This window comes from Tachysurus fulvidraco, chromosome 13 (genome assembly GCF_022655615.1).
Source record: "Tachysurus fulvidraco isolate hzauxx_2018 chromosome 13, HZAU_PFXX_2.0, whole genome shotgun sequence".
In the NCBI taxonomy this organism is placed as follows: Eukaryota; Metazoa; Chordata; class Actinopteri; order Siluriformes; family Bagridae; genus Tachysurus; species Tachysurus fulvidraco.
In genome coordinates, this window is record NC_062530.1 from 5,236,272 (window position 1) to 5,252,393 (window position 16,122).

The 16,122-nt window shown below is 37.1% G+C and overlaps 1 protein-coding gene across 1 annotated transcript; it reads left to right on the forward strand.

Annotated features, from left to right (window-relative positions):
- The first annotated feature begins 1,156 nt into the window (after positions 1-1,156).
- On the forward strand, positions 1,157-15,601 carry loxl1 (lysyl oxidase-like 1). The gene is made up of 7 exons (XM_027174329.2): positions 1,157-2,680; positions 5,952-6,060; positions 6,555-6,692; positions 9,158-9,314; positions 10,558-10,653; positions 12,372-12,487; positions 13,587-15,601. Exons 1-7 carry the CDS (start codon positions 1,558-1,560, stop codon positions 13,591-13,593), a joined length of 1,746 nt encoding a protein of 581 aa, XP_027030130.1. The 5' UTR covers positions 1,157-1,557; the 3' UTR covers positions 13,594-15,601.
- Positions 15,602-16,122: the final 521 nt, after the last annotated feature.

Below are 16,122 nucleotides of genomic sequence, written 5' to 3' on the forward strand. Positions count from 1 at the left end.
AAAACAAGGAACATTGTTTATTTTAGTCAGAACTCCTACAGGCCACAAGAGATTTTAACATATCTGCCAATATAGATTACAACATACATATCAAGGCTTCAATTGATGTAAGAGGATGCTTGGCCCAATCCCAAACACAACTCCACCTTCTCTTTATTTTCTCTAACCCGAAAGCTTTGCTTTGAAGCACGTTGCTCTAAGTTTGCCAAGAATGTGCTATGAAAACCAGTTACTTTTATCCATAGAGGGTCCCATTTCAAATGAGCTGCATGAAAATGGTTGTTCGCAGCTGTTTAGTTTAAATACATAATCTCAAGAGGAATGCAGTCATGCCTCACTCATTGGCAAACTCTTAACATTACTGATTAGGTGGGCCAACACAAACACCCAGTATAATGCTGACTTTGATAACAAAATAGGGACATTTGATGCTTGTAATATTTGTGCAAGACCCACTCTGAAAGCTTCAAACCTAAACTTAATCTACATACAAATGCCCTTTGAAGAAATTCCAATTTAACTGTATAATGTAAATAAGAAGGATGTTTTTTGAACAGTTCTTCAAAGTAAATGCAATTGGCCACATCCATTTTAATACCTCAGACTGTTACATTGCAATCAGTTCACACAACTGATATCTATTCAATTCTTTCTCTAATAAATATATTAATGAATGTAATACATTCTTTACATTCCTTAAATAACGTTTGTCTGCCTTTTTGGTAGCGTTCAGTTCACATACTCGTAGGAAAAAGAATTTATTGCCCTCAAGCACTGTACCAAACCTTTGTCAATTCTGTGTATCCAAGTAGTCATGTCAATAAAGCTACAAAACACTACACCTTTGGTAAAGCCTACTGAGGTTATTTTTACTTATTTGCATGATTATGTTGTGTGTGGACAAAAAAAAAGTATGATTGTGTATTGCTGATCCCTTGATGACTTGAACCAGAGATACCTTCAGGTCCCCTTGATCAAAAGAATCTGTGCTCTGTTTAGAACACGTTGTACTGGCAATCTAAATGTCTCCACAGATGGTGATGTTGATTCTGGAAACCGGTGAAGAGATATGACTTTGCTGTGGTTATAAGGGAACAGCTCTAGCACTAGGGCCATGTGGGAGGGAACTTTAGTGGGAAAGAGAGAGAGCACAGTAGAGGGGGAAATTTTGGGAGAGGTTGCAAGGAATCAGAGAGGCAAATAGAGAGCTGGGGTTAGGAAGCAGTAGGCAGTTCTCACTTGTGAAGCTTAGAGAGCAATGCTCAGTCCACTAACAATTCCACACTTAAACCATCAGGAAGAGGAAGGATTGTTAGACAGTTGCCTCTCCTGGGATGTTAGAAGTGCACTCCCCTCCTCACAGGTATGTCTGCACCAAGGACTATTCAAAAGACTAAATTGTAGCACTGCTTTTTAACTGTAAGGGCTATATGGACACTGCAATCTCCATCTCTTTGGTTGTGTTGTGCACTTTGTTTCAAGGATCAAGGATTATTTTTCAGTGAGCTGGACTTATTCATTTTGCATAAAAAGATTGTTGCTTTCCATGTAAATATTATGAAGATGCAGTCTGTTCACATATCATGGTGGGTGTGGATGTTGCTGAGCATTGTTAAGGTACAGTCACAGGCTCAGTCACAGGCTCAGTCTCCTAGTCAGGGGCAAGATTCCTCTTCAAATCCATGGAGGCAAGTGATCCAGTGGGAGAACAATGGACGGGTGTTCAGTCTTCTCAACAGTGGAGCTGAGTACATCCCTGCTCGGGGCCAGGAACAGGACAGAAGTCACAGAGTAGTTTTAGCAGACAGCCCAAACAGACGGTCCAGACCAAATGGAGGGAATGTGCGCAGACAGGCTCCTTCCAGAGGTAACTCAGAAACGATCAGAGGCCAGGCCAGACACCCCTTTGGATTTGGTCAATTGCCAGAAAATTGGCGACAAGGTTCTGCTGGTACTGGAACAGGTGAATCAAGTCGCTTTCAGTCATCCCAAAGCGCACGTTACAGACCTTCCTCTGGAGCTTCTTCATCCTCATCCTCCTCATCATCTTCTTCCTTCAGTGTGCCATCTTACCAACAGTACAATTTCCAACAGCAGCCTCCCTATTATTCCCCATATGAACCTTTTGAGCCACCATTCCAAGGAACTGGGTTTTCAGCAGACACAAGTGGAAGTTTCACAGGAGCAAGGTATGGTTCTGCTGCTGCTGGTGGTGGTGGAGCTGCTGCTGGTGGTGGTGGTTATTCTGTTGGAAGTTATGGTGGTGTATTTACAGGAGCAGGCCTTGCACCTGTGGCTCCAAGGACAGAAATTAGGGATGACACTTACCGCTACTATCCACCATATGGGCCACCATTTCCTGCTGCTCCTGCCCAACCAGCACAACCTGCACAACCTGCACAACCCCCATTCTCAGATCCTTTGGACCGCCGGTACACACACAGCTTGTACAATGATGAAACAGCAGGTCGTCCTGATCCAAGTAATGGTGCAGAATCAATTTCAACAGGTGTAGGTCAACCTTCCCTGCAAAGCCCCCAGTATGAGCAGTTCCCTCCATTTGGAAGGCCACAACCTATGCCTCCGTTCATTCAGCAACCTGCACGTAACCCTCTCAACTCCAACTTTGCAGAGAACCCTTCAACCAATGTAGGAAGTGTCTACCGACCTCAGCAAAGAGGTACAGTCACATCCACACACTGCACCAATTTTTCAAGAAATCCAATTGCTGCAGACTTTATAATTTTCAAAATTCCTTTCAGTAACTTTTAGTTTTAGTGTAAATAAAACTAGCAAAAAAGAATACATATAGTCTACTTTTTTTTATCAGCCCCCTAATTCCCAGTTGAAATAGTTAGTCTGAACATCATGAGAAAAATCTATTCTGTGTAGTGAATCTATTACGTATTCACTATGTGAGCTACACCATGGATTAATACAACAGAGAGGGGTTGTATTGTAATGCAGTAGCACAGCTGGTGGTAATCTGAAATGGATGCTCATGTGGAGTATAGTTCAAAATCCCTCTCTCTCGCTTTGATGGAAAAGGAAGTGTTTGTCAAAGAATAGTCTGATCTAAAAAATGTAGCTTTCTTGCCATCCCAGTGTGTCTCCTGGCAAGCATAGCTCCTTTGGGTCTGACAAACCTAAAGCCCCAGGGACCGAAACTGCACTATTTGATTCCAAAGCTATTTGCTTGTGCAGCTGGAGAGGGACATTATTTTCTACTAGATTTCCATGTTGTTGTTGTTTATGTTTTTTTATCACTGACCATCTTTGACATTATGCATTTGTCGTTCCTTTTTTTTTTTTTAACAATTTATAAACAAAAGGAACTACAGGCTTGTCTCATCTCCGCAAGCGGTCATGTTACTGGAACCAGGTGTTGTGAAATCTGTAACTATGTGTAGAGCATCTGGCCAGGCATTCTGAATTAAATGTTCCCATTGTTTACTCATTGGTGAGTTAGGAGTGACTTCATCCAGCCAAAGGGCAGCTAATGGGTGGGGTGGGTTGGTGAAGGGGAGTGAGGAAGTTGGGTGCTGGGGGGGTTATGTACAAAGTAAATGATCCCAGTATGTCCAACAAAGGGTGGGGTGAATTACATACAGCTATAGTATTTGGGAGTGGGGATGAAACAAGAGCAATATGTTATTTAAAGATATGTACAGAACATTCTCCCAAAACTTCAGGTTGCCACAAGAAACAAAAAAGTGTTTGTGTGCGTGCTAAATGAAGAAGGGAGGTAACTCAGGGAAGCCATATGAGACCCATTCACTGCTGAGGCCAAAAGGCTTGTTTCGTAATGTGTAACTCTTTTGCATGCGAGTGATCTCAGTTTCTAAAGAAACATTCATAGAACTTACAGAAAAGTGTGGGCATTCTGTTTATGAGAAACTGCAAAGGTAAAAAAAAAAAGGATTTACATATGCTTGGCTGTTCATGTAAATGTGGGATATTACAGTATTTTCCTGTAAATGTGGGATATTCTTTTACCGAGTGGTCAAACAGTTACATGAATATAGAACCACCTGTGAGGATTTCCTCAAGTGAGCCATCGGATGTCAACCACATGCCAGATTCCACACTTAACACCTTCAGCCTTCAACCTTACTTGTTTTACCAGCATGCAGCGTCAGGTTTTGACTTACGGTCAAACTTAAGGTTTTTTGACTTTAACTTTTTTATTGTTAACTGGGTTAACTGGCTATAGTTCATATCTTATATATATATATATATATATATATATATATATATATATCTATATATATATATATATATATATATATATATATATATATTTATTTGTGTGTGTGTGTGTGTGTGTGTGTGTGTGTGTGTGTGTGTGTGTCTGTGTGTGTAAAAACACTTATTGGATTTAATATTAAGATTCTAATTGAATATTCTGAACACATATTATGTCATAATTTACAGTAAAGTTAACAGTACAGAGATCTAGTAGAGATAAAATAACACCATATAATGTAAGCACATCAAACTACTGTATTTGAAGTGGGGGCAGTAAAAAAGAAACACCGACCTTTTCACACTGCTGGTACACTATTTACTAGACCTGACCCAAGAAGCTTCAAAGTCTGGTTCAGAGAGAGATGACAAATCGGATGTGTACTCAGAACTGAGACTGCAAGATCACACAGTTGAAGCACTCATTGTAGAAATGTGCAGCAATCAAGTCTTAAAAGCACTGAAGCCATAAATGTTTAGTGGTTAGGTGTTCTCTGTGCAGCATTTTCACAGGTTTAAAGCTGCCTTTGTCTTGTCTAGTTCTTTAGCTATAAGAGGAGCTAAAAGACTGGTTTTTTGGTGCTTTATGATATATATCTTTCTGAAAGTGTTATAGCTATTAGCTCTGACATCCACCATGTATTTTTTCTTACTTTGCTCTATTTATTTTTATAACAGACTTGGTTTTGGGCCCAGTCTGGAACCAGCAGTAAAATGAGATCATTGTTGTTCTACTGTCGGTGCTTGCTTTATATCACTGTCACTATATATATATATATATATATATATATATATATATATATATATATATATATATATATATATATATATATATATATGACATATTAATGCCTATATTTGGGTTGTGCTGCTTAAATATAGACTTAGGACTATTCTTGGTGAGTACTGTATGTGTAATTCATAGTATATGACAATAGAAGAGAATTTGGTTTATGGTATTATAAAAGGATTTTTTTTATCATGATGATATTATATTTACAACAAAAATTAAAGCATTTTTAAAAAGGTTTCTAAAAATCTAAAAACATTGTTTTATGAACCATTTCTGAAAATAAACCTAAAGTAAGCTTTTAAACATTTCTTCCAGAAGAACTAACCAAAAACCTCACTAGTATGATGAGAATAAGGCTGCTACGCAGTGTATATTCTATTTTAATTCTTTAGTGTGGTTCATTTAGACAGGTAAGAATCTAGTAATCAAAATAGGATGTGGCCCCATTTGAAGAATATCTGAATGAGTTGGTCTACGGTTCACTCAATCTTTTTTTTTTTCCACTGAAATACCATGCGTTTTGGAGTTCTGGACCAATAAACAAAATCAATATGCAATACAGAGTATTTTTACACAATTAGCAAATATCTGTGTTCTCTGTCCTTATATGATCCTAACCACTTTGTAAACGCGTTACCTTTTCCTTTCGTCATATTCCTGACCGTTAAATGAACAGTTTTTAAGCATAAGTTTTAGCTTTACATGGCCCTTAGGCAGCTATTTGATTTGATTTATTAATTGCAGTATGAAACTACAATATACCATATAGCCAAAAAAAATATTTGGACTAAGCAAATGAATAAGATGTAAAAGCACCATAAAAAATAGAGAAGAAAATAACTAGATCAAGTTGTAATGGTATTTGAGTCATGTACTGATCACAGATTGATCGAGAGTTGTGTTTTGTGATTAGGATTACCTGACCTGGTGCCTGACCCTAACTATATCCAGGCTTCTACGTACATTCAACGATCCCACATGTACTCGCTTCGCTGTGCTGCTGAAGAAAAGTGCCTTTCTAGGTAAATGTATGTTTCTTGACCATTTTTGACCAGGTTTTAATAACATTGGATTTATTATATACTCATTAAAAGGGGGTAAGGTGGAAGCATGGTGGCTTAGTGGTTAGCACATTTGTCTTGCACCTCCAGAGTCCAAGTGTACACAAAATCTGTATGTTCTCTCTGTGATTCGGGGGGTTTTCTACACATACTCCAGTTTCCTCCCCAGTCCAAATACATGCACTGCATGCCGATTGGCATCTCTAAAATGTGGCCTGCAGTAGGTCGGCACCTCATGTCCCCCACCCTGTGCTCTAGGTCACCTGGAATACAGAAGATGCATAGATGGATGGATACAAAGGCTTTTTCCTCTACCCTTGTTTTATAAGGAAGGCTGAATAATATACAAGTCAAGTGTGACAGTCCTAATTAACTGTGGCTGTAATATATCACTGCTTACAGTATATTGCTTTTTTTGTACTTAATGGCCTGGGAAATGTTTGTCTTCTCCACAGTACAGCCTACAGCTCTGACATCACAGACTATGATGTCAGGGTCTTGCTACGCTTCCCTCAGCGGGTTAAGAACCAGGGAACGGCTGATTTCATGCCCAACCGACCACGGCATACCTGGGAGTGGCACAGCTGTCACCAGTAAGTCCAACCCAATTATCTTATTTCTTATGCATCTGTGTAGTGACAGGTTTAGTTTCTTATACTGAACTACATGAGTTGAAAAATGGAAAACAAGATATCAGTGATACCAAGAATTGATTTTTTTTTAATAAATGAAATGCGCATCTAATGGATATTTTTTGCCAGTCGGATAATTCTGTACCACCTGGTCTGAAATACCACATCTAATGGCATTGTTTTCTCATTTGTTGCAGCATTTAATAGGATTTTTCTTTTGGATGGGGATTAGACCGCAGGCTTGTTTAGCTGTTGGCCATTATTGTGAGTCTAAATTCCACAGACAGCTTTGTATCTAACCTTAACTGAGCTTAATCAAAAATAAATTAAATTCTCTCTCCGTCTGCCAATATTATCTGCATGGAGCTGGGTTTTACCCCTGAGGGCTCTAGAACAGCAGCATATGCAGTTCATACAAAGAAGTTCCCTGATAACTACAAATTTCATTAATACAAGTTACTGTAGAACTTAACTCTGTACAAATTTACACGGTTGACACTCAATCCCATAAATAAAATGTTAGAACTTGCCTCACACTTATTTAGTGAGCAAGCAATAACATCAACAAAAAGAAGGTTTTAAAGGAAAAACACGACGGGCAAATTCCACTTCCTCAACCGTGTAGTCAAAGTCTTTTGTCTGTATTTGACCTCCAATTCTTTATTACTTTCCATCATTACATTTGAAGTGTCTGAGTTTCCAGATCCTTCAACAGCTGTCACACACAAACGATAGACCTTTGTGAAATATTTCAAACCTGTCTGTATGTTTAAGGGTGTATTCTTTATTCCACAATGTCAGTAAGGTTGTGCATTGCTGGATAACTTTTTGTGCTTAAGTCTCAGACAGAGATAACCTGTGCTCAAGCTGAACTGTGTGACAATTGACATGTGAGTCCCTTGACCCATGTGAGCTTTTCATTTTCAATCAATTAATTTAGTAACATTCTATATTTATAGAAAGTGCTAATTTAAATCCTGAATCGTAAATGCACATGGATATGTGTGTTGTGGTCATAAGACGTATGACAAAAAAATAAATTCGGTTTAGGAAACTTTATGACTGTAATAACAAGTCGACGTTCGGAGTCATGAACGATGTTATGTGCAAATTAAGGCGAGGAATCTGTAAGTTTTTGTGAATGTTATTGGTTATAGGTTCCTATGTTATAGGTTCCTGACAAAATCATAAATGTAATAATAATAATAATAATAATAATAATAATAATAATAATAATAATACATGTTTAAATAGTAAACATTTTTAAAGTTTCTCTGTGGTTTAGAATATAAGAAATGAAGAAAGAAATTTCTACCGATACTTATTTTGACTACTTATGACGCAGTAAAAACTCCACATGAATCCGATAGTGCAAATGTGTTTATAAAGCTCGGTTAATAAGGTTTATTCATTGCTTTAATAAGGTCTATGCAAATAATCCCCTTGTTACAGGCAAAGCTGTATTTTCTTTGCACTAGGAACATATAATACTGTATAAAGCATTTATTTAGGTTATAACTTTCAGTCTTTAAAAAACTAAAGAAGGAAACAAGAATAAGTAAGCAGCAACTACTAATACCTAGGAGCCTAGGATTGACAATAGATATATAAAAATAGTAGGACATAGTTGTTTTTGTCGGATACAGTCATTCTTATACTGTATAGGTTTGAATTCTATACACAGTGTTAAAATTGTTCTTTCTTTATTTGGTATGTCTACCTGTACTATGTCTGTCACCAAGTTGTTGCCTTTTTTTTGGCATACCATGGATAACATTCTATCCTGGTGGAAACTCTGAGTCTTGCTCCCTGACAGTTCCTTCCTGATGGAAAGTAGCTCTCAGAAGGCCCTTGGCTATTTTCGTTCTTATACTGTAACATGAAACATGCGACTTAATTCCTTTCTGATTCAGTATGCTCCAGAATTTATTACATCACCTGCCAGACTCCTACTAAAACACACCTTAGCTAAACACTTAAATCATACACCGGGAAAGTCTCTTAATTTTGCAAAAAGGTGCAGTGTTGAAATATTGACACTTGTCACTGATACTTCATATTGATGCATTTAGAGCCAAATGCTTTGCCAGGCTGATTGAAATTCTCATGAGTTCCAGTTTATACATCACTGCCAAATGCGGTTTGGAAAGCTTGCAACAAAAAGTGTGAGGCGAGTCTGAATTGAGCTTCTTAACACTAGTCACTGCTTGTTGAACAGCTCTTGCAGTATTCTGTGACTGATTGAATTGCCCCCGTGGCACTCGAACCCAACATTACAGACGAACACGGCGCTCTCAAAGTGCTGCGAGCTGACAGTCAAAATGAACAAGTGCAAATGAAAGAGAATTGCTTGCGTTGTTGCTTTTATTAGATTATGTTGACTGAATGAATGAATCACTCTCTTTCACACACTTTTACACTTGTAGACATTACCACAGCATGGACGAATTCAGTCACTATGACCTACTGGAGGTGAGCACGGGAAGGAAAGTAGCAGAAGGACACAAGGCCAGTTTCTGTCTGGAGGACACCACGTGTGACTTCGGCCATCTTAAACGCTACGCCTGCACTTCTCATACGCAGGTATGTCCTGTCATTTCCTGTAGGCATATTTAGTGCTGTATCAGGGTCAATTTAGTGTATCTTTTACCAAAATTAAGAATACTGTATATGGTACAGTAGAAAAAAGTATTAGAGTAGATTTGTACCTTAATACTGCTGCTGAAATTGTCTTCGATCTAGGACTTCTAAAAAATCTACACATCTTCCGAACATCCTTTCAACACAACAGTACTGTATCTCTTTACAGCTACGATTTAACTAACTATGAATACATTATTCTGTGTTTTTAAGAGATCAAAATAAATATGATGCATTCTATTTACCTCAGAAGTGGGAAGAACCCATTCTTTAGCTCTACACTGTGCATGGACCACTCCATGTTAGTCTTTTATTAGCAAACAATCAGGTAAAGATTAACGTATTGTTGCATCCTTACATTCTCAAAAGTGACCTGTATATTCAAGAAGCTTCATTGTCTTTTTAACCATATATAGTTGACGCAGTACATAGTGAAATGAGACAACGTTTCTCCAGGACCTTCATAGAGCTAAGGAATTTAATTTAGTTGTCTTAGACACATAAAGTGCACACACACACACACTCACACACACACACACACACACACACACACACACACACACACACACACACACATATATATATATGTGTGTGTGTGTGTGTCTGTGTCTGTGTGTGTTAAATACGATGTCATGCTGTACACACACACACACACACATTCACTCTCACACACACACACACACACACACACACACACACACACACACACACACACACACACACACACACACACACATAGATATATATTTGTGTGTGTGTGTGTTTGTGTGTGTGTGTGTGTGTGTGTGTGTGTGTGTGTGTGTGTGTGTGTGTACAGCATGACATCGTATTTAACACACATACACACACACATATATATATATATATATATATATATATATATATATATATATGTGTGTGTGTGTGTGTGTGTGTGTGTGTGTGTGTGTGTGTACAACATGACATCGTATTTAACATTGCCTTTGTTTTTAGCATATAACCAAATATAGGGGTTTGTTCCTCATGGTTAATTGCTCCTGTGATCTCTTGATTGCTCATTAATAATATGAAATATTTGAAAGCTGCTTTGTGGAAAGGGGTATTTTTAAAAGTAGCGTACAAATTAAATGAAATGCCTACAGTAGCTGCTGGTGTATACACCGGAAAACTCATTCTCTTTCAATTTTGTTTTCAAATGCTCCTCCAGGGTCTCAGTCCAGGTTGCTATGACACATACAATGCAGATATTGACTGCCAGTGGATTGATATCACAGATATCAAGCCAGGAAACTACATACTGAAGGTAATAACTTTCATATGAGCATAATGCAATCCAGGCCTCTTTCATTTTGCATTTAACATGCCAGTTTGTTCCATGTCTTGGACTATTTCAAAACTACTAATTCAAAGCATGCTAATGATGGCAACATATGGAATCCAGAAGCAGCTAAATGCAAGCAGAAAGTCTCTTATTTGGGTTATTCCTGTGTTTTCATAAAAAAAGGATTGGATCACAGTTACAAAGAGGTGCATCTGAACAAAAAGTTTGGATCTACAAGCTAGAAACCAGAAACCAGCACAAAGCAAAAAGACAACTTGAGATCCATTGGAAAATCTGGAGAGATAGGAAACGAGAACAAACTAAATGTTCTGAGGATAGCAAAGATGTTTCTAGTTAAATGTACAGTTTAACATAGAAGGCTCACTAATCACGCAAAGAAAGTTGTGTTCACACATTGTTTACTAGGTAAAACAAACTGAACACAGATGCTAACAATCAAGAGCTTTAACATGGGCAACAGAAAACAGGAAGCGAGACAACAAAGGATGCAAACAAAGCAGTCCTGTAACCATTACAAACAGAACCAAGCCCAAATGAATGTTAGTGTATACTGAAAATGGTACAGTACAGTTGGATTTGGGTTGCCAGATGTCCAGTTTCACTCAAATAGTTCAGTTTTCTGGTTGTGTGTCCATGTAGCTAATTTTCTACATTTATCTCCTAATACGGTATAATAAATAAATAAATAAATAAATAAATAAATAAATAAATAAATAAATAATGACATCAACAGGTTTGTTTGTCACTTCCCTATTCACCATCAGGTCCCAGTTTTAGACTTATTGGGTTATTTGTAATACTATTTTTAATAAACAGGCAATAATATAGAGAGCTGTTAAAAGCAAGAACATTTGCCTACAAAGAAAAAAAAATATTTGAGCTGTATTTTGTAATAAACCTGCTTTGAAGAAATAGAAAAAAGGTTTATTACAAAATACAGCTCGAAATAAACATTAGCAGTGGGTCAAATAAAAGTTTGACATTTTGGGGGTTAATGGGGAAGTAGTGGTTTTGGGTTGTTGATCGGAGAATATTGCCAATCTGCCACTATTGGGCTCTTGAGCAAGGCCCTTGACCCTCTCTTCTCCAAGGGTGCAGTATCATGGCTGACCCTGCTCTCTGATCCTAACGTCTAAAGTTAAAGAATTTCATTGTGCTGTATAAAGACATACAGTATTCTTTATGTACAGTACAACTGAAACAACATGTTAGAATGTGGATTTTTAGCTGAAGGGACTCTTCATTTTTTATCAAATGCAGCTGTTAGTGTATGTGTGTGTGTGTGTGTGTGTGTGTGTGTGTGTGTGTGTGTGTGTGTGTGTGTGTGAGAGAGAGAGAGAGAGAGAGAGAGAGAGAGAGAGAGAGAGAGAGAGAGAGAGAGAGAGAGAATAGTCCTCCAACAATGTGAACAATGATTCTGCAATATGTTTGGTATGCATCTATTTTCTGATTATACTGTCAGTACTAATAGAAGGCAGGCAAATATAGACATGCTTTGTGTCTCTGGAGAAACAATGATATCAGGAATTGCATACACAGAGGCTTTACTTAACTCCAGATTCCTGATCTGAGATCTTTTATTTATGAGTGAATTATCTCAGATAATCTACCAAAAACTAAACTAATACTGTGAAGTAATACGATGATAATGTATCTTTTTTATCTGTTCTAAACTCCAGGTTCAGGTTAACCCCAAATACTTTGTGCTTGAGTCGGACTTCACCAACAACATTGTCAGGTGTAACATCCACTACACGGGGCGCCTTGTCCGAACAACGAACTGCAAGATCTCCCAGTGAGTTATACTTTATACTGTGCTGAATTATGCTGGCTAAATAAGTTCCAATCTAGTTTATTTTGCTTTATTTAACATCATGTCTTAGCCACTCTATGCCAATTTTTACAATGTAACGTGATTTAAAAATACTCAGTAGATTTTTTCCCTAATCATGTTAGTTAGACTAAGCTGATGCTAGCTTAGCACAGTAGGTTAGTTTTTTATTTGTCAAAGCTTGCTAATTGTCTGAACAAAATCTTAGTTTTTGTTAATCTCATATAAAGGCAGACAATTTAATGACTGAGGCATTAGATTTGTATGTAAAGGCAGTAAAAGTAAAAAATTGTAAAATATCCTTCACAATGATCTGTCCATGTTCCAGACCTTAATTAGTTTGAACCTATCTAAATGTCACAGCCTACTATAACTACAGTTTATTCAAATATGTCCTCATGAACTCTTTTTTAAACTTTTTTTTATTTTTTGCATTGATGTGTGAATCCATTATATGGTTGACTTCTATTAAACCTTATAGAATATTGTACATTTTCTTCCTACAACATTAACTCCACTCTGTTATCTGGACACATTCACGAATATAAAATATTTCAAATATTCCACAAGTCAAATGTTCACCAACAAGTTACATACTTTTCTGAAGATGACTAGAAGAAAAAAAAAATTCTCATTGTATGGTTATTGATGATATTGTGACATCGAATGACAATGTCCCTTTATAAGTGCAAAGCTATTAGCCAAATTATTGACTACCCATAATTTATTATTTATTAACATTTCAAGTATATTCCTTAGAAGAAGGTCCTTAATGGCCTCGTTCCACTAGCATGGATGTTGGTTAATCACTAGTTAACAAAAACTATACATGCAGCCAAACCTAAAACACATGCCACATGGATAATATAGTGTAAGGTCAAAAGGACAGGAATGAAGTTAGCTAGCTAGCATATTTTCTAAGCGTGTTCCATCAGAAGTGAGCAGAAAGGGAAACGGAATGGATGGAGAGGAGTTGTTTTGAAAAGGTATCACATTTAGGAACTAACATTTTGGAAATAACATTGCTTTTATCTTTGGATTTGTCTTTATTTTTCTATTTTAGGTCCTGATCGCCAGATTCATTCAGTCCATTGATGATATCTGGGAGAGAAGCTGTTCTGTTGAAATGTGAATGGAGTACTAATTGTTGTTTTTAGCCCATATTGTAGTTGTTTATGTGTTGTTATGTGCTGTTCTGGTCCCATAAGTTAATTGGAAGCTGGGGGGGGAAGTGTGTAATTCTTATATACTCAAGATACATACTGACACCCTGATTACACCACACAGTGGGGTACAAAAATGGGGCTATTTTACTTTTACCATATTACCAAACATACTCTTTTCAACATAGCAAACTCACACCAGAACACACCAGCATCTTTAAAGCCAGGTGGACACTGTACACTTTGAGCCATTCAGAATCAGGCCAAATTTTAGCCTTGGTAGCGTCAAAATCTCCATAGACCATAGAATCTTTCAAAGACCATAGGATGTGCATTCCTAGCTATAAATACAATAAATCATAGGCTTTTATGATTCCCAACCATGTTTCCTAGAACATCACAACAACTCGTACAATGTCTGCCTGGTTTTAGATGTAAGAATAGTTTTCAGTCCAATAGAAACACTGGCTTATTTGTTCCATTTGTTTCTAAGAATGTTTTTTTATTTAGCAAAACTATTTCATTGGATTAAAAACTCCAGATCAAATAGAGACAGGTGCTAAAACGCAAACAACTGAGCACTGTAAAGGTGCTAGTAAACTATAGATCACTACTTCAGATCAGGAAAAGTCCCTGAAACCCTTAATTTCAGTGTCAGGAGAAGAGGATATATAGACCCATACAACTGGAAGCAATCATGCTGTTGAAAAGTTCTTTTTTTCCTCCCTCTCACTGAAATGAAGGTGAAATAATGAAATGTGGTTGAAAGGGACGCCAGGGAATTTTGCATGCATGAATCATGTACTATCATAGCCAGTTTGTTCAGGAAATTCACTTTTGCTTGACTGAGGGATCCTTGAACAGATTCTCATGCTTAAAACGCCTGAGGGGATTAGACAGTTTTTGAATGAAAGCCTTATATCTCAGTGCTGGTTGAAAGGTTTATATTCCCCTGTTAACTGCTTCCTTTATAAAATTGGTTTGTTCTTATCGTGATGGTTTACAGATAATGTATAATTTAGCTAATGAGTAGTCACCTCTTAGAAGAAAGCATGTGGTTGATGAATGACAAATGCTTGCATGGATCTGATAAATTGGCAGCTTTTTTGCTCGGTGATTCTTGTAGATCACAGTTTTATTTTGTGTCTATTACCTTTTAAGATCTACTTGAATCATGTGAGCAGTTATGGGTTGTATATCGTATATCGTTTTCTAAAGCTACCAACACTGGTCCGATGCCATAGGTCATCATAATCTTTACATGTGCTTGTTACTCCACTATTATGCAGTGTTAGTTCAAAAAGATAGGAAAATTCATTATTTTTGTCTGATTTTTTTTTTTTCAAAAAAAAAAAAAAAGTCTCAAGTACTGTTTTAGAACATTAATTGCTGTAATTGCTAGATTGTAGGCATTTCTTCCTTAATTATCACATCTGATTCCTACCTTCATTAAATAGCTGTGCTGCAGCAGAATGTAACTAAGATGATACTACTGTTGCAAAGCTAACATCGCAAAGCTTGATATTGCTAACAAGCTCAATGCCATCTCAACCTACCTCTGAGATAGAGTTAGCTATTTTTTTCCAGTTAAATATGTACAGGGGAAGGGGAAGATAGTGTTGATTACATGTATTACCTGCATTTCTTCTAATTGGTACCAAATTTATAACACAATGTGGAGATTTGCACATTTCTTTCAAGTTTGTTGGTCGTTTTCTTTCCTTCTGAACATTTGTTTTTAGGCTGTATTCTGGATCTTCAAATAAAGACCAAAGAGTAATACAACCACTTCCATAATGTGGAAAAAGTTCTTGAATAATTGAGAGATGTGTTCTATTAATATTAAGTAATTAAAAAAAAAACTAAACATGCTTTTATTCCCTGAAACATGTATCGCATGTGGCCACTTGCAGCAAAGAGGAACATTAAATTGCGCAAAATGAATTGTTTCTTATTAAAACTTTCTTAATGCATGCTAATTTCCTTTGGTTTATTTAACTAATTAGTTTGTTGTTATAAGTTGTCACATACAACTATTACAGCATTGCAGGTTCTCTAGAAACTTAGGAGCTACCATTCTTGCTACAGTATCATGAAAATGCTAGACTCCCATTTGTAACATGTCATGTTTAGTGGCTTTCTTACTGAGAGAAAAAGAAACCACACCGACAGCCATTTTGTATCCACAAACAATTATACCCAGACTTAACTGTTAAATTGCTGACATCTATGCACATGGTTCAAAACATGATCCGATGAGATGAGGTTTGGCCCATTTGCTTGGAATAGCAGTGTTCTTATTTCTTCTTATTTTTCAGTGCCTAAATCAACATTACTCCTTTCAGACCTAGTGCTTTTAACGTTGAGGAGTGGGTAACATGGGCACCTCACAATTCCCAGGCCTCCAGTTTGATCCTAAGCTTGGGTTACTGTCTG